This window comes from Mixophyes fleayi, chromosome 6, assembly GCF_038048845.1.
Source record: "Mixophyes fleayi isolate aMixFle1 chromosome 6, aMixFle1.hap1, whole genome shotgun sequence".
Lineage (NCBI taxonomy): Eukaryota > Metazoa > Chordata > Amphibia > Anura > Limnodynastidae > Mixophyes > Mixophyes fleayi.
Window position 1 is genome coordinate 25,808,737 of NC_134407.1, and position 25,332 is coordinate 25,834,068.

The 25,332-nt window shown below is 43.6% G+C and overlaps 1 protein-coding gene across 2 annotated transcripts in view; it reads left to right on the top strand.

Moving 5' to 3' along the window:
• The first annotated feature begins 18,851 nt into the window (after nucleotides 1-18,851).
• The window catches only part of CTBP2 (C-terminal binding protein 2), a 77,553-nt gene continuing 71,072 nt past the window's right edge, over nucleotides 18,852-25,332 (top strand). For both annotated transcript variants that reach the window (XM_075216058.1, XM_075216060.1), the window contains exon 1: nucleotides 18,852-19,070. Coding sequence is in view for 1 of the 2 variants with exons in the window: in XM_075216060.1 (XP_075072161.1) it covers nucleotides 19,061-19,070 (10 nt within the window). In the remaining variant the exon portion in view is untranslated. The remainder of the gene's footprint in view (nucleotides 19,071-25,332) is intronic.

The window sequence follows — 25,332 nt, forward strand, 5'->3', positions numbered from 1 at the left end:
CGTTTGAACGTAAGATAGAGTTGCCAACCATGTTTCCTCTTGGCAGCACGGATGCACACATTACTTTGGTCATCTGCACACATATCTAAAGGATCCATATACTGGTCGCTATGGAGAAAATAGCCTTTACTTCTGCAGCCTACTAGGATGGCGGTCACAAAATTGACCAGTGGTCCGTGATATTGGAAATTTAGCATTTCTTTCAATTATGAAAGTAGACAACAAAGCACAGTAGTATTAGCAGTACCTATCACTTAGACATTAATACGGATCACAGACATTTTCATATCCTATTCGGAGTGGATGGTTCCTTGGCTATACGAAGGGTTTCATAGGCTTCAGCAGACTGCTAATGGGGTCCATGGTACAAGAAAGGTTAGAATCCTGTATGCTAACAGCTGGGGGAGAAGGTCCATCTCCTTCCCTGTAGCCAAAATACTCAGCCCTTCCTGCTCTGAACCAATTGGGCTCAGAGCAGGGAAGATGTTGAAAGCAATGATCCTTTCATTGCCTGTATGTATATATGTATATATATATATATATATATATATATATATATATATATATACATCATATATATACATCATATATACACGCTGTGGTATGCAACACCACCACTTTTTCTACCGTCTTCGTTGTAAAGCTATCAAATTCCATTCACTTACATTCTCATTTACACTTCAACCACTATTAATAAATATATGTATTTGTATTTATCGTTCAGCCACAACATTAAAATTACCTGCCTAATATTGTGTAGGTCTCCCCTGTGCCTCCAAACCAGCACTGAACTGTCAAGACATGGACTCCACAAGACCTCTGAAGGTGTCCTGTGGTATCTAACGCCAAGACGTTAGCAGCAGATGCTTTAAGTCCTGTAAGTTGCGAGGTGGGGCCTCCATGGCTCAGACTTGTTTTTTCAGCACATTCCACAGATGCTCGATCGGATTGAGATGTGGGGAATTTGGAAGCCAAGCCAACACATTGAACCCTTTGTCATGTTCCTCATACCATTCCTGAACATTTTTTGCAGTGTGGCAGGGCGAGTTATCCTGCTGGAAGAGGCCTTTGCCATCAGGGAATACTGTTGCCATGAAGGGGTGTAATTGGTTTGCAACAATGTTCAGGTAGGTGGTACCTACCTAAACATCCACATAAATGCCAGGATCCAAGGTTTCCCAGCAGAACATTGCCCAGAGCATCACTCTGCCTCCGCCGGCTTGTCTTCTTCCCAGATTACATCCTGATGCCATCTCTTCCCCAGGTAAATGATGCACACACACACCCGGCCATCTACATGATGTAAAAGAAAACATGATTCATCAGACCAGGCCACCTTCTTCCATTGTTGCATGGTCCAGTTCTGGTGCTCATGTGTCCATTGTAGACACTGATGGACAGGGGTTCACTTTACTATATCCAAACCCTTCACAGGTGACATTGTAACGAGATAATCAACATTATTCAGCTCACTTGTCATTGATTCTAAAGTTGTGGCTTATCGGTGTGTGTGTAAACATGTGTGTGTATATGTATATATATATATCTGGCATTGAGTTTCCTACATCCAACTCCTTACATTTCCTCACATCAGTCAGTTACACACGTCAGTCACTTACATATCAGTCAGTTACATATCAGTCATTTATACACATCGGTCAGTTACATATCAGTCACTTACATATCAGTCAGTTACATATCAGTCATTTATACACATCGGTCAGTTACATATCAGTCACTTACATATCAGTCAGTTACATATCAGTCATTTATACACATCGGTCAGTTACATATCAGTCAGTTACACACATTAGTCAGTTACACACATCAGTCAGTTACACATCAGTCAGTTACATGTCAGTCAGTTACACATCAGTCAGTTACATATCAGTCAGTTACATGTCAGTCAGTTACATATGAATCAGTTATACACATCAGTCAGTTACATATCAGTCAGTTACACACATCAGTCAGTTACACATCAGTCAGTTATACACATCAGTTAGTTACATATCAGTCAGTTACACATTAGTCAGTTACATATCAGTCAGTTACATATCAGTCAGTTACACATCAGTCAGTTACATATCAGTCAGTTACACATCGGTCAGTTACATATCAGTCAGTTACACATCAGTTAGTTACATATCAGTCAGTTACACATCAGTCAGTTACATATCAGTCAGTTACATATCAGTCAGTTACATATCAGTCAGTTACACACATCAGTTAGTTACATGTCAGTTATACACGTCAATCAGTTACACATCAGACAGTAGTTACATGTCAGTTATACACGTAAGTGAGTTACACATCAGTCAGTTACACATCAGACAGTGACATGTTAGTTATACACATCAGTCAGTTACACATCAGACAGTTACATGTTAGTTATACACGTCAGTCAGTTAAACATCCACCATCTCCGCAGCCCTCCTGACACCGCACATCCCCTCCATCATTCTAAGCCCCTAGCATGGTTCACTTGCCACCTTCAGAGATTCTCCCTTTCTGCTCCGTCGCAGACTTTATCCATTTCATCTCATTCAGTCTTACCATTGTGCTGCCTTCTGTTTTGCCAAACAGTCCTACATCAAAACCCTAATCTCCTCCCATTCCAAAAACCAGCACCACCTCTTTCCACCATCAACTCCCTTCTCTGCCCTCTCCTCCACTCTCTCAACCCACCCTCATCACCCACAACTTTGCTTCTTACTTCAAGGGGAAAGTCGACTCCATCCGCCATGATATTTTCACCTTACAGCTCTTTCTTCCCTCAACCCAGCCCATTTTAAAACCCCCTGGTACTCTGTCCACCTTCACTCCTGTCACAGACTCTGAGGTCCTCTCGCTCCTCCCATCCTCTTTCTCCTCAACCTGTTCTCTCGACCCTGCTCCACTCCACCTTCTTCACTCTCTCTTCTCTAACACTTGCAGTCACAAAACTCACCTTTTCAAGCTATCACTCCCTACAGGCATCGTCCCCACTGCCTTCCAACATGCGCTCATCACACCCATTGACAAGAAGCCATCTTTCGACTCTGTCTCTCTCCCCAGTTACCAACCCATATTCCTACTCCCATTCCTGTCCAAAGTTCTTCAATATAAAACCATTTAACACACTTTCTTTCTCCTTGATCCCTTACAATCAAGTTTCTGCCCTTTCCACTCCACCGAGACTGCCCTCACCAACGTGACTAATGATCAACCCCTGACTAAGTTTTCTCCTTGTTCTCTTTGACCATCATATCCTCCTTGACACCCTTCACTTCCTTAACCTTCACAGCGCTGTCCTTTCATGGTTTACTGGTTTACCTCTCACCTCTCTGACTGTTCCATAAGTTCTCTTCCTCTGGTGTCTGCTCCCCTCCTGTTACTCTATCTGTTGGGGTTTCCAAGGCTCTGTTCTTGGCCCATTACTTTTCACCTCTATCACCTTTCCTCTCTTCCTCTCCTGTGTGTCTGACTGCCTCTCTGCCATCTTCACCTGGATAGCTGGACGCTACCTCAAGTTCAACATATCCAAAACTGAGCTTACCACCTCCTAGCGTTACATCCCATCCTCTGATCTCCCTTAAGGTTGATGGTGCTGCCCTCTCCCCCTGCTCCCCACGCATGCTGCCTTGGGGGTCATCATTGACTCCACCTCAATTTTACACCTTCTTCGCTAAATTGCCAATATTCGCTCTTTAATTTCCCTGGAAGCCTAGACTACTGCAATCTTCTCCTCTCTGCCTTGTCTGGCTAATGTCTGTCCCCCTGAAATCTGCGCTGAATGTGGCATTGTGACTAATTGTCCTCTCTCGACTTCCGCTATTCTTCTCTGCAAAGTCCTCCATTGACTCCTCATTCCCTCCAGAATACAATTCAAGTTGCTAACCCTAACTTATAAAGCCTTCTTTAATGCCTCCTCCTCCTACATCTCCCCTACTCTCCCACTATGTTCTGTCAATGACCTTCGCCTCTCATCATCACCTATACCCACCCCACACTCCCACCTTCAGGACTTTGCCCGCGCTGCTCCCAAATTTCAAACTCCCTGCTCCACCCAATCAGACTCACCCGCAACCTCGAATCTTCCAAACATTCCTTTAAAACTCACCTCTTCACACTTGCGTACCTTGGCCATGCTTAGACAATTCTCTCCTCACGCTCCACCTGCCCTTTTCACTCCACCTCTATCGTCTGTTTACTACCCTAATCCTCTAAATATTAACACGTTTGGCCTCTCTACCTCCTTGTGTCTAGTTGTTTCTTCTTGTGTAATTGCTTTCCATATAGTCTCTTGTATTGATTATTACTGATTGTATTGTTTCTCTTGTCTTTTACTTCTCTGTATTTTTATGCCTTTACTTTTTGTGCAGCGCTTCCGATTCTGTGACACCATATATATAAATAAATGCCGATGATGATTATTTTAGTGTTTTGTATAGGTTTCTAAGATGTAGGGCTGGTGTTTGCAATCTCGGGGACCTGTGCAATATGCACTACAGACCCCCCTTCCCTACACTACTGAAGTTGGGTAGGTATTTTCATAGGGGGTGTGGCTAGTCTCATTTTAAAATAATTGTTACCTTAGAATTATGTTTAAATAACTGTTTAAGGAGGTTCAAAGCAGCAGGCACCAGGAACCAAAGGTCAGCAGCAAATTTGTTTTGCAAAGCTAGCATTTCCGAACCCGACCCGTTGATAAGCTTAGCCACGCACGTCCTGCCAGCTTTATAAATGTTGCTTCATGTGTGTGGATTCATCTTCTCATCAGAAGGATGTCTCTGGAAAAGGTTTTGAAATGTTGACAAACTGCTTCTCTGAAAGGTTCCCAGAGAAATCTCTCACACTGGCCACTGCCCCTCCCGATCAAAACGGGAGGGTCGGGGCCAATCGCGAGTGGAAGGCGGGGCTAAACATGGGCCAGCCAATCAGAGTAAAGGAGGGGTGTGATTATGCAAAATAGCCCCCCCCTAAACATAAAGTCTAGGTCCGCCCCTGAGTGTAACACTTGCCTTTCACTTGAGTCTTCTCTTCTCCTCCCTGTGCGGTGCTGCTCCCCCCTCTTTCAATCCCTGTGTGCATGCGCCAACCGGGCATTCGCACAGAGATCCCCACATGAAGGAACCTGAGGCATGTGATGGAGGGATCACATGATCCCTCCACACATGCACTGTGCAGCTCTGCTCTTCGGAGCAGAGCTGTTTCAGTGAAAGTTTTCACTTATGTTAATGTACGCCAGCTTCAGATGTTTTATTCTTTCAATTCGGCTGTTGGTACATAGCGATACTGAGCAGGGCCCATGCACAGTTGTGGGGACTGCTCAGTAAAACCAAGAGATATGCAAAGCAGCAGATATCTTATCTGCTGCGACGCAGTCATAGTAAATAACAATTTTGCGTTCAATCCCCGAAAAGCTGTTTTTGGGGCTTGAACACAGTTTTAGTTTAATAAATAGGCCCCTTTTAGACCCATATTTATCATTAGCAGTCCCTATTCTGGTGGAAAGTAGGATTTTTTTTATGGCCAAATATCCCTTATTGCAGCCATTCATCAACAAAATTATCACCATGGTAGTTAAGCATTACTCCGTGGTGAAACTGAACTCACTGTGCCAGTCTGTGCCCACTTGTGAGCTGGCTAACCGGCCTGCCCATGAGTGGTGGCACTTGCTCAACATTAATGCATTAAAACAATCATATGCATGAAACATTTTTTTTAAATAAATACTTTTGGTTTGTTATGGCAATGACAGAACAGGTATCACGATGGTAGCGCCACATGGAGAAGACTGCCCAGGAGAGTCTTATGAATAGGACGATGCGAACATAAGCCCTATCGCAAGTGACAAATCCTTATTACTTCAATACAGACAGGAATGCTGTTGTTGTAAGAAGAGATTAGGTGATACAATCTGTCTGCTGTGGTGACAGAAACGTTGGTGGTGGAAACCTTCCTGGGGGGGATCATGTGAGCTTTTAATTAACAATATATGGCAGTTGACCACACTTTGAATTACAACCCTAAAAAGTGACTACGGTAGCTGAGATACAAGTAGACGAACCTGCTGCCAGTCTGAAGCCATTCAAAAGTGGTTAGTTGCCCAATGACATATTACATAACTGGCCACAAACACTCTGACGTGGTCACTCTATACAACTGACATGGTCACTCTATACGACTGCTGTCTAACAAAAAGCCTAAAGTCCAGACGCAGTCATTATATGACTGATGTGGTCACTCTATACGACTGACGTGGTCACTCTATACACCTGTCGTGGTCACTCTATTCGACTGTCGCAGTCACTCTATACGGCTGACGCGGTCAGTCTATACGACTGACGCGGTCACTCTATAGGACTGACGTGGTCACTCTATACGACTGTCGTGGTCACTCTATACGACTGACGTGGTCACTCTATACGACTGTCGTGGTCACTCTATTCGACTGTCGCAGTCACTCTATACGACTGACGCGGTCACTCTATACAACTGACATGGTCACTATATGACTGACGTGGTCCCTCTATACGACTGACGTGGTCACTCTATACGACTGACGTGGTCACTCTATACAACTGACATGGTCACTATATGACTGACGTGGTCCCTCTATACGACTGACGTGGTCACTCTATACAACTGACATGGTCACTTTATTCGACTGTCGCAGTCACTCTATACGGCTGACGCGGTCACTCTATACGACTGACGCGGTCACTCTATACGACTGACGCGGTCACTCTATACGACTGACGTGGTCACTATATGACTGACGTGGTCACTCTATACGACTGACGTGGTCACTCTATACGACTGCTGTCTAACAAAAAGCATAAAGTCCAGACCATAACGTGACACAATAGAATGACTGATGGTTTTGAATACATAAACAGAAAGATCAATGCATATATGGCAGCATTACAGAGGTCTGCCAGGCAAGCTGGTAGTTCTGCTTTGGGTGGGAGTCATTGTTCAAAACCATAAGTAATCTTATACATAGACATTCTCTAAATAGGAAATATAGGCTTTCTGGAGCAATCATTTTTCTTCTGTTTAGAACCTACATGAACGTAGTCATTGTCATTCTCTACACTCATGACGTCACTTAAACACACAAAACACTTGATTAGGGATATCTTGTGCCTTTTCTCCCCAAATACTGGATTTTCGCTCATTTCCTTTCCTCCTCTTTGACCACCCCTCCCCCAAATGGTGCACTCAGCCACTATTGGTGAAGCAATAAGTCACGGTGACATAAAATAGATTAGATTTTGTAGCATATTTTATTTTTTATTAAGATTTTATTACATAGGTAATGTATACAGTTGCTTAGCTTATTGTCTTTTACATTAATTTTGTCTTGCCACAATATATTATAATGTAATTGTATCACAACTACTTCTTTGCATGATTCTGCATTCACGCATAATGTATCTTCTTGTGATTCATACTTATATTGTAATTTTTTTTTCATATTTTCTTCAATAAAAAGAGTTTAAAAAAATAAACAAAACACATAAACAAAAACATAGCAACTGCATTGATTGTATGTTTGTAATGTGTAAGCTTTATATCAGGCATCCTTTAACACACACTCTGAGTACGTTGCAGATTCTAAATTCAGCAGTAATAAATCCCCTCCAGGTTGGGCACCAGAATGCAGATTTATTTCTTTTTATGACACTTTGGGAAGAAGTGATCACTAAAATTTAACGTTTTTGTCCCACAAACCTCTTTTCTTCGGGGTAACAAACAGCCAGGAAAAATTAAAATGAAGCTCAGGATAGCTGGCGTTCAATATATTCCATTTTATTGTGACATAAACTGCGCACAGTGAATCTTTAAGCAAATATAATTTGATTTATCCCCACACATTCCTTAGGATGATGGGCCATGAACTGATTCATATTGATTGCAGTTCTGTTAACACCTGCTTAATGCTCGCGATTCTGCTTCCATGGTAACCAAGAAAGATATCCTGTCAAAATATATTGTAAGGGAACAAATGGACAGTTCTATGTAAATGCAATGCTGGGAGAGTGAGAAGTGTACTAGCTCCTGTTAAGATGCTGCTTTTATTTATATTTTTTGCCTTTTCTGACCATGCTAGTGATATATCATTATACCTTTCTTCTCAAGTACGTTTCCTGAGTGCATCTGGCCATAATTAGATGGCAAGTTGGAAACCCTTTGTAGTGCATTGATTTTCAATGTAACATTGACCACTAAAAGCAGAGTGTCACGCTTATCTTCCGGATATGTGTTTTGTTACAATGTAGCTTCCCCTGGCTAAAGTGTATATACTGTGTTATTGTTGTTTTATTGCAGAGGTACAAGTGTAATATTTATATTACACTACTTTTCTTTTGTACTACTATAACATCATCTGAAACATACATTTGTTATGTATTATGCTACACGACACAGCCGCAGGGCTTCAGAATATTTTCACAAAATAAATGCTAGCCCAAACAAATACACTGTTTATATCTGGTGTTTCTCAGCTTGCTGATATGTTTATTGGCAGGGAAGCAAATAAGCGGTATTGCTAACCATGTTGGCAAGCAGAGATTTACAGTAAGTAGCAGTACGTACAGCAATAAGAGTTGATTTAAATAATGTGCAGAAATATTTTGCCTTTTGAAAACTCCTAGAAGTTCTATCTCTAAAATCGCTGTCCCAGGACTGCAATCAATTGCCAGACCTCTTGTGTTATTAAGGCCATCTAGTAAATCTATAAAATCTCTATTATTCCACCATATATGATAATATGATCAATGAGGGAAAATGAATGGAACTTTATAAAAAATGTTGATATTTTAGAGTCAAAGACTTTGCAAGGTCCAAGGCTGCTGGGAGATCATGTCAAACTTGACTCAGTGGCTAAAGTGATAGATCAGAGTGGATCGGTGGATATATCTTAGTTACATTTTAACAAGGCATTAGATACGGTGCCCACAATACAGTTATTCAGAAACTGAAAATCTTTGGATTTGACACAGAAACAGTGGAATGGATAAAGGTCAGGGGACTGAGTGTAAGCTCTGCTGGCAATCAGTGGAGGTACTTTTTAATGATATGAGCGCTGCTGTAAGTCACCAACACTGCACCATTTCTACTTGGACCACTGTTCCAAATCTGCTGCCTGGCTAGTGAGTGAGAAACTTTATAATGCTCCGGTCCCGCAGATAGTACCTGTCTCGTTACCTGCAGTCCATTCATCTGGAAACTGCCATGTCCCAGCATCAGACATTCTTCAGTTCATTCATTCAGCTATATTCAGATCTGTGCAGGTGCAGCCTATTGCACTTCAGGACCTCCCTCCTCTTTTTCATTGGCTAAGCACTATGGAGCACTATTTAAACCTCCTGGATTCACCTGTCTGATGCCTGTTCTTCAAGCTCACTTCCTGCAGCCTGTGGTTCTGGTTCCTGTTCTCCTCATGGTTTGCCTGTGTTCCAGTCTGCTCTAAGTTCGTGGCTTGTGCTGAACCATCGTTGTTCCAGTACCTCTATTACCATCTCCAGTGTACATCATCGTGACAGCTCCGGTTCTCTCATCGCTACCACTCAGAGCCGCTACTTTCTCTGTGACTCATCAGCTGTTACCACGAGTTACCTCCACTACTCCAGTTTGCTCTCAGCCTGCGGCCATGTTGAACTATCGCTGTTCCAGTACCTCTATTACCATCTCCAGTGTACTCTATTGTGACAGCTCCAGTTCTCTCATCACTACCGTTCAGAGCTGTTATTTCATCTGGGACCAATCAGCTGTTGCTACGAGTTACCTCCACCACTCGTCAGCCTTCAGCCTCTGGCTGTGTTGAACTATTGCTGCTCCAGTACTTCCATTACTATCTCCAGAGTACTTCATAGTGACAGCCTCTGTCCTCTCGTTGTATACCACAGAGCACCTATTCTCCTAGTGACTCATTGGCTGCTGACCATCAGCCTATATTATTGCTGTGCCTGTATCTATACCACTCGTTTGTGGACTCCATCGTCTCCATCCACTTCGTCTGGCTCCCACACATCGTTCTGCTGTACACTCACTCACGGGACTGCGACCTGCAGATTTGGTGCAGCTAAGACCATACCTCCTTGCGGGGGTTCCTGGTGAAAACCACCTGTCTGTTAGACTCCGCGCCCGTGGGTGGGCTTAGCCATGTTCAGCAGAGCCTAGGGATCAATTTCCTGTAAGCCAACCGTGACAAACTTATCACGTCATCCAGGTAGTGGGAGGTTTGAAAACAGCTGATGGTTTGTTGGCCATTTATCGGCTGTGGTTGGAGTCTTTTTAGGTGACTTGTGCATGAAGCAGTGCTGACCCAGGCAGCAATATTAGGCTGATGCCCCTCCGGTACTGAGTCTGACTACTGGAGAGCGAAATCACCGGAACTCTTCTTAGCCTTTCTGGAAGTGGTTTAATGAACCCGGAAGGTGAAAGCCAAGCACCACGACTGTGCTCTGTGAGGTGGTGGCACGAGATCCCGGTGACAAAATCCTGGAAGTAAATTTGTGCAACAAATAAAAGTTTTGATCTGGCAGCCCAGGATATATGGTGCCATGGCTCAGCAGGGGGGCTAGGCTTCTGGCTGTATAGACTGTGGGCGGATACTACACAAACTGTATTGTTATTGTAAAAGGTCCAGGCTGACCCACATTGACAGATAAGAGGATCAGCCTAGATTAGTATAAAGGGATAGATAGTAGCCCGTACATACTAAACAATCTTGTGTAGGACTTGCATGCAATTGGAACAGCTCTTATAAGGGCTAATTGAACTGGTAAACACAATAAGTATTAGATCCTGCTTGTTCCCGCGACGTCTGTCCCTGCACCACTGGAGCAACAAATTAAAGCAAACACTTCAATCCACTGACCCCTTCACCAGCTGTCCTGAAACTAAGCCCACAGTTCCTTCACTCTGCCAGCTACTCAGCATACTCATCTATAGTAAGTGATCCGGATACAAAGAGGTGCAGCAGCCGCTACCATTTGCCCAAAAGTGAGCGGTTCCAGGTTCCGGTGAAGACGATTACCCTACTACAACTGGAGGTGCTCATAGCCGGTGAGTGGCCGGCGTGGTCAAGGTACGCCAGTAGAAGTGGTCAGTGACGACTAGTTACTGAAAACCTGCAAAATCCCAAAAAAGTGGTTTGAAGTGTGGTGGTATAGAAAGCCCATCCCATCGCAGATACAAAGATATGTAACAGGGTTGATATCCCAACATGAGTAACACAAATGGGTCGTGATTTACAGAAAATAGAGAAAAGGAATGGAAGTGTGGAATCTTCATCAAAATGTAAAATAATATCTATGATGTAATAATGTATATAATGTAATAATGTATATAATGTAATAATGTATATAATGTAATAATGTATGCATGTGGGACACATAAATCTGACAGCAGAATACAGAATGAAAGGTGATGTAATGTGACATAGGAATGGGATGGGATCTTGGAGCTGTAGTTGCAGTTAATATGACTGTGAGTAATAATATAGTCACACAGTGAGAAAAGTATGTAGTTGTATAGGAAGAGGTATTAGTGGCAGGAAGTGCGGGGGTTATATTAACACTTTATAGGTCACTGGTGAGCTCCTCATGAGTACGGTGTACAGTTCTGGAGGTCTGATCTTTAAATGTCATCAGCAAAATAGGGTAAAATGCTGCATAACAAAATGTATCAGGAAATACTACAAGAGTGGAACATGTGCAGAGAGAAATAGGTTATATTACATTCAAATAGGCAGTGTATGTAAAAACAAGAGGATTTCTAGAACAAGGGGACAGACTTTAAAATTGAAAGAAGACTGAAAAGTAATGTAAGAAATAACTTATATTACAGAAAGGGAGATATATGTGTTACAGTGACCCAGCAGTGGTCATGGGGACTACACACTCATATACAATCACACACACTCATATACACACACACACTCATATACACACACACACACTCATATACAATCACACACACTCACTCATACACACACTCGTATACACACATATACTTGTTTTTATTGAATCGTGTGGACCCATGTCTGGAGCATGGCGTATAGGGACCCCCCTTTCCTAATGCCCCGTCGACAGAACAATCATAGTGGTATGTGTAGGAGCGGTTTGACAGCAAAGTTACCACATGAGATTTACACTTTGACTTTGCATAAAGTAATAACACGGACTGCAAAATGGGGGAAGTCTCATGTATTTGGACATCCACATTCCCGCATACATAAATTAATAAATAATAACAACGGCAGGGAAAGTGTCATGTATCCTGGCCGTCTGAGGACATCCGCATGCCCGTTTACACCGACACCTAGCCATGGAGGCTACAGCCCTGTTCAACCACTGCGCATCATTTCAACAAGTTTGATCTTTCTTTAAAGCTGTTATGTGGTTCTTTATGTAGAATTTCCGATCTTTGAGTATGGTTGGTTCAGCCATGAGTCACACAACACAGTCTCGCTTTCCAGGCACCCGGCATGTCTGTATAAACCTCATCAGGTGTTTCTCCACAGCCTGGACCTCCTATCTGTCCCAGGATTTCCTCCGCACTTCTTTGCAACCTGAAAGGAAGTAGAGTGGTCCATTATGGCTCCGCAAAATACAGAGAAGGCAAAGTTCTTCTGCCTAGCAAAACTGTGTGCTACACCTACCTGTGGAGGCCATGGCTGGGCACTGCTCCCGTGTTGCCAGGTCCATACACCCCCTCTCTTCTGACGTGGAAGTGTCGACTAAACGCTCGGCCACTTGTCCCTCTGTCACGGGGGATTGCTCATCATCTGACATCTCACTCTGTAGCTGGACCGGTTCTGAAAATAAACAGATATGTAAATGATCGAGGTAAAAGTCAAAAGCAGACATCAGACACCAGTTTTCCTACTTACCATCTGGATCAATGTGTATCTCGTCCAAATTCTTGCCTTTGAATTTGGCCAGTCTGCCTCTCTCGAGAGCCATTAGCAGTTTTCTGATCTTGGTGAGTTGGAGGGTACCTTCTGGGAGGCGGTGATACTGCCGGTGCACCCTGATGTCGTGCCCAAGGAAGTCTGCCAACTGATCCAGTTCTGTGTCGTTTAGGTTGAGGATCTTCAATAGAGTGGCAATGTGCTTTCGAAGCTTTGTGGAAGACAGCATGTGGGGATGCTTGGCCCCACACTCTCGGGCAGTCGTATGCAATTGGAGCCTCTGAACAAGGCCACTGGTCTGGCGAACATATGGACATTTTGGCTATCCACTCCACATTTGTCACGCTTTTCTGTGAGAAGTCCCATTGCAGCTTGCATGGCTGGTGTCAGCAGGATGGGGACTTTTCTCCCTCATTTCCCTTGAATTTCAATGCGAGTGAAGTGGAGACAGAGCTTCCTCTCAACCTCAGAAATCTTCATGGAGATCCGAGGTATCTCTTCAGGAGAAGGTAGTCAGCAATATTTTTGAAACTTCCCCTTCCCTTCTTTGATTGAACAAGATCACCTGTGCCAGGGTGACTTTTGCAAAAGTAGTGCCCAGTGGTTAACAGTAGGCTCGGTGGATAGCCCACTCCGGTAGGCTTGCTGCTTCTCATCGAGGTACAAGTGCATCTTTTTCACATCTTCCATGAAAGGTAAGAGCTGAGGCATGTTCCACTTGGACTCCTCAAGAGTTTTCAAAGCAGCCGATGAGATCAGCTCGTTCCATCTCCCCTCATATAGCTTCCTGAAATCTTGTGTGTTTTCAACCCTAGCAGTGCAGCCCTCCATCATGGCTTGACACTCCACAATGCTCGCTATCTTTTGCAGGCTGTGCCCGATCTTGAGTGAAAGCGAGGGGGAGTCTTAAATGTACCCGTCTCCTCATCATAACCAGCTACCAGCTGCACAGCATCTACTACGCGCAGATAGTTTGATGGGGCAGTAAAGTCTTCCATCCTCTCCTATGGGGTAGCTCTTGTGGCCTGTAGCAGCAGCCTGCCCATTTCTCTAAGCTTCTGATGGATGTACTTGTGCCTGCCAACATCTGATCCGACCCGTTTGAACAGATGCTGTCCCATCTGCATGATGCATCGATCAGAGACTTCATCCTGGGTCATCTCACTCAAGAGCTTCCAAAAGCCATCACTGATGTCAGGTGGAACAGGCTGAGCAAAGGCTCACAGTGACTGGACTCTGTTCTTTCCAGGTGTGAGCTTGTTGCCCCTTCGGTTTAGCTTACATCTCTTCATGTGTCGCCACAGGTACTTCCTTGCAAACAAGCCCTGGCAGGCTGCACAGTGCATGAAGCCTACAGCTTCCTTCTCTTTGTCTGGAAGTTTGCACAGGACCAGAATACCATGGGCTGCCCTCATTGCCTCAGCATTTTAAGCACAGTTGCCCCTATTGCGAGGATGTGCCACTTGCATGCACCTTTCTTTCGAGTGCTTGGGGAATTTCAGGGCCCAGGTTACTTCAGTCTCATTGTGGTGAATATGCTCCATGTGCCGGGCAATTGTTAAGAGGGGCCTCCCACAGTACAGGGAGTAATGCTTTCTGTTATACGCTCTGGAGCCATCACTGTTTCTGGACAGCGTTTGGACAGACACCGCGTTGTCTCTTGGACCCTGTTTTTAAAACACAGCTGCCAAAAGGTCGACAATGGTCTTACATAGAACTTAACTCTGGATACCTGCACTCTGCTGCGCTGGTGGGCAACGGGGCATCACCGCTGGTGTCTGAACTTCTCTCCTCCAAAGTGTCAGGGGCATACTCATGTCCACTGCTCTCTGGGCTATAGTCGGAGCTACCGGTGGGCTCTGTCATGCTTCACTGTCCCCGCTTTACCTTCAGCAGCAGACGGATTCGACTGTGTCTTTACCCGCTTGTTGTACAAAGCACCGGATGGAATACTGGCGGGCGGCACACACACTTTCTCCCCTCCACATTGGACACACGCACACTTTTGTTCCGACAAATGTGACTCGTGGGGACATACCAGATTTTTATGCTGAACATATTGCAAGGTCCCCTGCATTGATTAGCCTTGAGAAGCTTTGTGGGGACCTCAATTTTTGTTCCCACTATGACTCAGGTCCCCACAGTGTTAGTGTGTAAACAGGTCAATGTCCCCACAAGCATATGAATGCAAGTACACACTCGTATACACACACGCACACATACACACAGACTTATTTGATCTGTAGGTTCTTTTCTGCCATCAAATTCTGTTTCCATGTATTCCCATTACCTATTCATTAGTGGTCCTGCAGTCGCCATGGAAACAGCATAATAACAGGCTAATTGTTTACATGCTGCTCCTGTTGTTCAGGATGGAAATGTTTGCAAGTTGCTCAGTAAATGCCCTTTCCATTATAAAGCAACTCTGTTCTTCCCATTGTTCACAATCGTAGTCTATAAATGCTTTAACCTGCGATATTTGAAAGTCTTATCTTTTCTTAGACTATACATGCGGCTTATGTACAAATTCTATGCAACAACAATCACACAGCCCTCTCTGCGTTCCCGCTGCTAGTATACTCATTTATATAGGATTGATGTTATATTACAGTCCTAAGAACTACCTGTCTTTTTTTTTTTTTTTTAATCTATTTTCTGACACAGAAATTCATTTTGCGACTCTTCCAGATAATGACTGAACTGAGCCGTCAAAAGTCAAATAGTGACGTACTTGCTGTTTCTTTCACCAAAATGTATTACCAGTACTGGGCACACTACATAAAGCAAAGTCAATGTATCTGCAGTGACATCATCATTTATTTATATAGCGCCACTGATTCCACAGCACTGTACAGAGAACTCATTCACATCAGTCCCTGCCCCATTGGAGCTTACAGTCTAAATTCCCTAACACACACACACTCACAGAGAGAGAGAGAAAGAGAGACTAGGGTCAATTTTAACAACATCCAATTTACCTACTAGTATGTTTTTGGAGTGTGGGAGGAAACCCACGCAAACACGGGGAGAACATACAAACTCCACACAGATAAGGCCAAGGTCAGGAATTGAACTTATGACCCCAGTGCTGTGAGGCAGAAGTGCTAACCACTGAGCCACCGTGTTGCCCTGACATAATACTGAAGTAGTCATTTAGACAATATAATAAATTCAGCCCATGAAATTCTTGTTGTGTGAAAGATCTGTTAGAGACCTAACACAAGACTGTCCCATAGGTCTGAACACATAGGTCTGAAACAGGCCATTTTATACTTATTATTATTTCTATATGTTTATGCATTCAGCTGCAGGCGTTGAATGATCTGGGTTCATGGGACACTGCATGTGATGTCAGAGTGAAATAATATAAAATCACTGTTATGCATCTTATCGGCAGTGCTCTGAATCTTTGCTTTTTCTGCTGAGCAGATCAACATTTGGCAATGAGATCTTTTAGAATAACCAAGAAACAGGAAGCTGAATTGAGGCCAAGAAGCAAGGGCTGTAATAGAAAAGTTCAAGAGCAGAACGAAAGAATTGGCCATCATAAACATCATTGGTACTTGGCAAGACATATAGCGCAATTGTTGCAGATTCTTGGTCTTCCAACATTAGCAAAGCATTTTGATTACAATAATTATGGCTGCAGCACTTGTGTGAAGCTGCAGATGCTTCTCTTATGTTGCGAGGCCTCGGTCATCTGACATCTCTGGAGTTTGGGCGGTGCCAGCTTGAACATTGTTGTACCTGTTTTAAATGTGTCTTTGATTATTGCTGGGTGGAAGCTGTTTCAGGGAAAGATGAATGTTTTACCCGCCTTTGTCAGTTTATTATATTTGTAATTATATTTGTAATTTGGCAGGGTGCAGGTAAATGTCAGGGGCGCACGCAGGGGGATTTCTGGGTCTCCAGAAACCCCTCCGCTAAAGAAGTGCCCCTACATAGTGGCACTGTAGCATACAGCAGCCGCGGCGCTGTACTGTACACAGCACCCCCGGGGACACTTCTTTGACAGCGCCGCGGCTGCTGTATAGTACAGTGCTGCCGAAACGGCGGGCGCACCAGCTCTCTCGTATTTTTATTTTTTTGGGTGGGGGTGGAAACCCCCCCTTAAAAATCCTGCGTGCACCCCTGTATGTATCAACTCTTCTAGGGCAAAATGGAGGTGTTACCCATAGCAACCAATCAGATTTTATCTATCATTTATCTAGTACAACTTAGAAAATAATCTCTAGAATCTGATTGGTTGCTACAGGCAACGCCTCCACTTTTTCTTTTTCGGTTTGATAAAGCTAATCATGCTGAAAGAATACAATCAGTTACAGATATATCTGAAACTATGTGAATCAGTCCGTCTACTTAGCAAATTCATCAGTAGTATTATAATATAATTTTGAATTGCTGTGCATAAATTCTAAATGCTTCCTAAATGAACTTGTAACAATAAACGCACCTTTGGGAAGTATAATATCTGTCACACTGCTGAGTGCAGGGTAACCAGTGTCTCTAATTCTCTGTCATCAGGGTCATTCACAGATGTCATTCTGTTCGACACATGTCTGCTTGATCCAGCTGGGTTTATGTGAGGAGATACAGAAGTGTGGATTGGGAATATGTCTTACATATCTAATCATGTGCCCCCCACTTCTGAATCTTCAGTGCATCCTATTCTGATTTTGGCTATTAGGAATTAATATATTAAAGGGCCTGGAACAAAACGTTAGTTTGTGCACAAAGGGCTCTTCTGTCCCTGGTAGTCAATGCACAGCTATTATATTTGAAGATAATTAGGTACAAAGATAGGCAATCTGTGGTTCAGACAGATACAGTTAAGGCCAGCACAGTGGCCTAGTGGTTAGCACTTCAGCCTCACAGCACTGGGATCATGAGTTCGATTCTCAACTATGGCCTTATCTGTGTGGAGTTTGTATGTTCTCCCTGTATTTGCGTGGGTTTCCTCCAGGTGCTCTGGTTTCCTCCCACACTCCAAAAAACATATTGTTAGGTTAATTGGCTGCTATCAAAAATTTACCCTAGTCTCTGTCTGTCTCCCTCTCTGTCTGTGTGAGTGTGTGTCTGTATTAGGGAATTTAGATTGTAAGCTCCAATGGGGCAAGGACTTATGTGAATGAGTTCTCTGTACAGCACTGCAGAATTAGTGGTGCTATATAAATAGATGATGATGATGAAGGCCTGCTGAGACTTGTAGTTCTACCACAGTTGAAGAATCATAGCTTAAACAAATCTCAGCAGTAGAGCCTAGCAAATTGTTTAAACCTGTTTGGAATATTCAGTAGTTTCAATGGTGAAATTTGGGAGGACTCGAATTCTACAACTCAGGGCTGGCGGGAGTTGGACTTTTTCTTGTAATGATACAGAAACACTTCGCATACAAGTAAATTATAAAAACCTCTGAGACCGCCTATTGCGCAGCAAAATGAATTTGCGCAAGATTTTTACGCGCATTTGCGGAATACATTGCGTGATTTATTATTACTGAGATAGTTTCATATATCAGCTTTTAACGGTGACTAGGGAGTTGCAGCAGCCGCTTCTTCATGTATACTTAGTGTGCAATTTGTAAAGCGATCCTTGCAAACTACGACGTTGCACAAAAATAACCCCAAATCAACTTTCCAACGAGGTCTAATCCCGCAGAAAGCTGCTGGGAGCAGTCGTGTGCGTTACTGCGCCGTGCGGACAGCTGATCCACAGCATTCAAGGCCTTTTATTCTGTATTCATTGTCCCCACCCAGCTTCCCTGACACTGAGCCTGTATTTCCCAGTCCCTATCTGGACTGCCATGGCCCCTCATTTCCTCTCTTACTACAGTATGGATCCTCTGCCTCCCTGCTGGTGGGGGGATGATGGTGACGCGTTGAGGAGTGGTCCGGAGTCCCAATGCCCAGGCTTGTGTTATTGGTCTGCACTTACAGACCCCGCCTAGCCAAAAGTGAAGGGAGGTGGAGAAGGGAGGAAGGAGCCCCCCTGCAGCTCTTGTCCATCTTACTGCAGCAGAGGACCACTGCCTGTGTACAGGGCTGCCAGGGCTGGGGGTCAGGAGTGCATGGATATCCCCTGCCTGGGAGAAGGTGTCAGTCTGCAGCAGCCGGCAGGAGGAGACTTGGATGAGTGCAGTGCGCCTCCAGCATGGTTCTAGGTACCGATCTCTCCCTACTTTCAGGACATGTGTTCCCCCAGTGTGTGTGGTTGCAGCTCATTGTCTGGGCATGGGCATGGGCATGGGCAGGGTGGTGGGTGACCAGAGCAATGTGGACCTGGCACAGGGGGGAAACATTTGCAGCCTCGTGTCGAAAAAGACAAAAGTGCTGATTGTATTGTTGATGATGTGTCATATCCAATTATGTCCGTGTCCTTTGTGCCCCGCTGGGATTGTGCGCACAGGCATTAGTATAAAATAAATGTCTGTGTGAGATTATAGTGAGGTATGAGTGGCAAGGAGCCCCCAAGAGGCACTGAGAGTGAATGAGGCATGAAGTTTGAATGAAACCCTTTGTGTCAGCTGTATATGACCATGGGCATATTGCATCATAAGTGTGTTGGGCTTGTTGGAGTATATATTGTGCTTTATGCCTGGGGATGTGATGCAATTCTGCATGGTGTGTTCAAGAATCAACATGGACAGAACAGATAGATAAAGAAGCTACTGTATACATAATATGTGGGTTTGTTTCAATATTGCACAGGAAGAAGAAAAGCTATATGTATATTATTGTATGGCTTAGACTTACAGTAGAGACGTGTGGGTCAATAATCCAGAAGGTCCAAACATGTTCTGAGATATTTTTGTGAAACTCCTACTGATGGGAGTACCTTTGTTCCCCAGGTTTGTATAGTATAGTTCTGAAATGGTGGCAATGGACCCTGGATATGGTTGAGTGTCATTTGAATATTGTTTTTTATAGATTAAGTTGCCAACTGAGTCTACACCCTTTATGCAGCTTGCAGACTGAACTACGTCAGACTTGGTAGAAATTCCTCTGCAAAATCTAGTTATTAGGAGCCAAGTCCTGCTTAAGAATGGCTATTTATATAAGTCATATATTTATACTTAACACTGACAAACTGGTGACCTGCCAGCTTTCATAACAACGTTGAAAACCTCTGTTTTGTGACATTTTATTTTAATTAGTACCGCAAGTTATTTTTATGTCATTTCTGCACCCCATCCAATAGCAACATGGACAGACTTAAGCATTTTCAACCTGGGACCCAGATAAGTCCTGGAATCGGCTTTGGTGATCCAGGGTTTAGTTTTGTAATTAATAATATATTTCATTTTAATTGCCTAACTGTAGTCTACAAGTTCATTTTGTATTCACTTACGACTGATAGGAAATAACATGCTTGTCCAAAATATTATCAAAATACGATTGCTTTATCAATATTAAACAATGGTTTGGAAAGAGATTTTTGGTAACAGTTTTTGGAGCCACTGTCATAAGTACACAACAATCAACAATATTAATGTGTTTGACGAGAGATATATTTTCCACAGTGAGAGTAAAGTCATGTTTTCTTTCATTGTGTGGGGAAAACCATTTTCTCTCCTGGTAACTTGAAGGGTCCTTCTGGCCAAGGTCAGACTGCGGGGTAAGCAGCTCGCAGTGGTAATAGTCCTGACACAGATGCCTTAATTAGATGCAGCTTTTTTTCTGATTGTTCTGTCTTTCAGCAGAAATACTCTGTCATTATGGGTTAGTTCCATTAGAACCCGCTAAAGAGCCTCAGGAATGCATGTTGTATCATTACACTTTAATAGTCTGTTATAATGTGTAGTCTCAGCTGAATAAACTGATGGTACTCAGGCCACTGCCAGTACGATTGTTGTACTCTGCTGCCAGTACCACTGTTGTACTCTGCTGCCAGTACCACTGTTGTACTCTGCTGCCAGTACGACTGTTGTACTCTGCTGCCAGTACCACTGTGGTACTCTGCTGCCAGTACGACTGTTGTACTCTGCTGCCAGTACCACTGTTGTGCTCTGCTGCCAGAACGACTGTTGTACTCTGCTGCCAGTACCACTGTTGTACTCTGCTGCCAGTACCACTGTTGTACTCTGCTGCCATTACCACTGTTGTACTCTGCTGCCAGTACCACTGTTGTGCTCTGCTGCCAGTACCGTTGTCGTACTCTGCTGCCAGTACGACTGTTGTACTCTGCTGCCAGTACCACTGTTGTACTCTGCTTCCAGTACCACTGTTGTACTCTGCTGCCAGTACCACTGTTGTGCTCTGCTGCCAGTACCGCTGTCATACTCTGCTGCCAGTACGACTGTTGTACTCTGCTGCCAGTACCACTGTTGTACTCTGCTGCCAGTACCACTGTTGTACTCTGCTGCCATTACCACTGTTGTACTCTGCTGCCATTACGACTGTTGTACTCTGCTGCCAGTACCACTGTTGTGCTCTGCTGCCAGTACCACTGTTGTACTCTGCTGCCAGTACCACTGTTGTGCTCTGCTGCCAGTACCACTGTTGTACTCTGCTGCCATTACGACTGTTGTACTCTGCTGCCAGTACGACTGTTGTACTCTGCTGCCAGTACCACTGTTGTACTCTGCTGCCAGTACCACTGTTGTACTCTGCTGCCATTACGACTGTTGTACTCTGCTGCCAGTACCACTGTTGTACTCTGCTGCCAGTACCACTGTTGTACTCTGCTGCCAGTACCACTGTTGTACTCTGCTGCCAGTACCATTGTCGTACTCTGCTGCCAGTACCACTGTTGTACTCTGTAGCCAGTATAGAGTCCCTTGGGATTCTCTTGTTTAAATGCATTTGTGACCTGTGTAAGGTGAGTCTGTACTATTGAAAGAGATTGTGTACTTTATTGCCAAATAATCTTCCATTTCTCTGAGGGAGAAATGACCGGCATATAGTGAGGCCTTCAATATTTTTCATTAAAAGAAACCCTCAAAATAAAAATACCCCCATCCAGGGGCGTATCTAAACATTTGTCGGCCCAGTAGGAAAATCTGGTAGGGCCCAATGTTGAAAAACTCACATCCATGTGGGGCTTTGACAGGGAAGGTGCCCCCCATAGGCAAACCAAGAGGGCATTTCCTGGTGCCTGGAAACCCACCTCCAGCCTGGGACACTTTACAATTGAGGTGGCTGGACCCTGCCCCCGCTTCACATGGCTCTGCTTGAAAAGGGAGAGCTGCGTGCACCTAACAGTAGTGCACGCAGCATTGCCCATGTATATTATAGGGATAGAAAGAATTGGAGAGCAGCCAAGCACTGTCTAATATTATAGCCACGCCCCCATACATGCTTGTCACGCCCACTGGCGGCGTGGTGTGGAAACCCCCCTCTACAAATCCTGTGTTTGCCCCTGCCCCTCCCCCATGGGCTGTAGGCCCCATAGTAGCTGTACCCCTTGAACGCACCTTAGGTATCTAGTTATCTGTAGTTTCTAATAATCTATATTTGACTCTTTGTTTTTGCAGAGTTCTCCTTTAGGTTTCTAGGTAAAAATAAATTCAAATAATTAATTATAAAAAATACAATGTCATATTATACAATTCTCTGAATTTAAGTAAAATCTGTGGTAAACAAATATTTTTTAATGTATTTATGCTGGGATGTGTATTTCTTACTGTGTAAACAGGTTGTACATTTCCTAAGTGTCCCAGGATTTTTCCTGCTTTGTCTGTTGGCCTGTATGCACTCAACAAACAGGGTCCTTCCAATACTGATTTTACAGTATTCTACAATGGAACAATAATGGGAAAAAAAACAAACACCTAGACGTGAGGTTTATCTCATATAAACATATTATAGCCAGGTAGCCACAACAGCAAAAGTGTATCTGACACGTAACTTTTTTGGGGGCTACTTCCTGCACCTTTTTATCTGACAAGCTACCTTTAGATATGTCTGAACAATCTGTACATAAGTTTGCACGCCCCACGTGACACACAAGACTTCTGTGGCTTTTCGTAGAACACGAGGCTGTTATACTATTTATAATGGGAGCTGTATCGTGACTGTGACCTGTGGTTTTTAAATATGAATTTAGAACCATCTATATATGAAGATCCTCTCCTCGATCTACTCAAAGGTCACCTTGACAATAGTAGAGCATGTAAGAGAGAATTTAAATTTAACAGTCAATTATAGTCTGAGACGTTCATAAAGACTGCGGGTTATATGTAACTTCCTGACATGTGTTGTACAGTAATCTGATTGTTATACTAGTGCATAAAACATCTGTGTTGGAGATAAGAGGCTTGGGGGTATGGGGGGGGGGGGGGGGGTTATGGGTTAATTTGATTGGCTCATGTCACTATGGGTCTACGATTCTTATCTTTTGTGACAAACCATTTGTCAGCGCTCTGTGGAAGAGCAGAAAGTGTAAGACATAATCAGGGTAGATGTCAACCAGGCTCTGACCGATTGATGACTCACCTTGGACCAAGTAAAACATCACGTTTATAACAGAGGCACCATCCCCTCTGCTAGGATCTGTGACATTTAACAGATCTACTAAGGGAAACGAATCTGACGGCTTCAAACCGCGCTAGGATAGTTTGCAAATGAGAAGGTTTCATCCTGGAAATGTCATTGCTCCTTGCTAATTCGTATGCATCAGTATTCTGTTTAATAAGGTGATAGGCTTCTAGGAAACCTGTTTATCTCCCTCAGATTAAGGGTACATTTCACATTTACAGTCCATCCGATTTATGGAAGCCATTTATATGCAGCTATTCTGTGGAAGCCAGTAATGGATTATTGTTTGAATAGAAATGAGTTTCTCTGGCACCAGAGGTTTGTGAATGTGTCGCAATAGCTGATACTTTAAAGTCGACATATCGCCAACACTGAGCATCTCTGGGCTGAGATAGTGTTCAGCCAACCATTATATAGTGCAGTGTAGCTAGTTTCTAGTGAATTAATAGGCTGCATTCATGATTGTTAGCTCCACTGTGAGTAGGCGGCTGTACACCCCATATCATGGCAAACTTACTGAGTAAAATAGTAATACAGCACAGTTTTATATACATAGATATAAACACCAGGGGGTAAATGTATCAAGCTGAGAGTTTTTCGGCCGGTTTATTTATTTATTTAGTACATTCTACAAAATGATAGCTAGAATCTGATTGGTTGCTATAGGCAACATCTCCACTTTTCAAACTCGCCGAAAAACTCTCAGCTTGATACATTTACCCCCAGATCGTACTGACATATGTAGGGGAAGACCAGGTGGATGTTTTTATGATCTCTGTGAGCGCATCGTAATATGTAGCCGCTATGTAAATAGCTGTTGATATTATAATAATTGTTAATATATATATAATAATAATTTTAGAAATCCATAGATACACTTATGGAAGCCTATCGAAGAATTTATTCGTACATATCCATCTATACAAGAGACACACAAGATAGACAATATTTAGAAGGTGTGTTGGTGGGTATATGGATCTGAAAAAGGGACAGATGGGAGGTATTGGGTGAGCATATCGATTGCACAAGTTATAACATGTTCAGTGAAGAATGGGATTCTGGGTAATATCCAATTCAGGAGTCGCTCAGGTCTAGAAGTCAGCTGGATCTTTAAATTATAGCAGCCCCAGTTAATCTCACTGATTTCTGTAGTACCAGCAGTATCTGTCCAGCATCGAAGGCGTTACGTCGTTAGTGAGCTGATAACGCCACATTAGAGACATTACAAAGCATGTATGCACAGTGACATCACAAACCCGTGAGTCTGGTAACCTCCAGCATTTGGGACACTCTGGAATGAAAGGGTTAACTAGCCACATTAAATGTCTGTGCAATGAGAGGGGTAGAACTTTCTCTATAAAGTAAGGTACCTGCAATAGAACTTTAGATATTGTTATTCCTGGGCTTCTGGGGTTTGTCCAACACTCAACTATTTATATTTGTATTGAGTTTTAATTTCAGCCACTCTAAAATGAATCTGACTTTTGTAGCCCGGCATTCCCAAGGCGTTTGTTGTACAGGAAGCTGGCAGTCTGCCCCGTAGTCATGATACTGATACAGGATCAGGCTTTCCGGTCTTATGTAAAGGATCAGGGTCCGGAGGTGTGTAATGCTGAGTGAGGGGGTAGATGAGCGATGGCTCTCATGAGAGAAAGAGCAGGCAGTGGGTATGCTGAAGACGGGGAACAGTGAATGTTGAATACCACATGCAGACATTAGAACATGGAGGCACTTTGGAGGCTGTTATAATGGCACTTTGGAGGCTGTTATAAACCCTGAGCACTGATTGCTTCACAATAAGGCCTGAGCCTGGAACTGTAGTTTATATCATGTGACTGGTGCTGGATACCTTCCAACATCTTCACTGTCCAAATTGGGCATGGGTACTCTATGAGGGGGGCGTGGCAGCGTCACTTTGGGGCATACCATGTCCCACGGGGGTGTGAC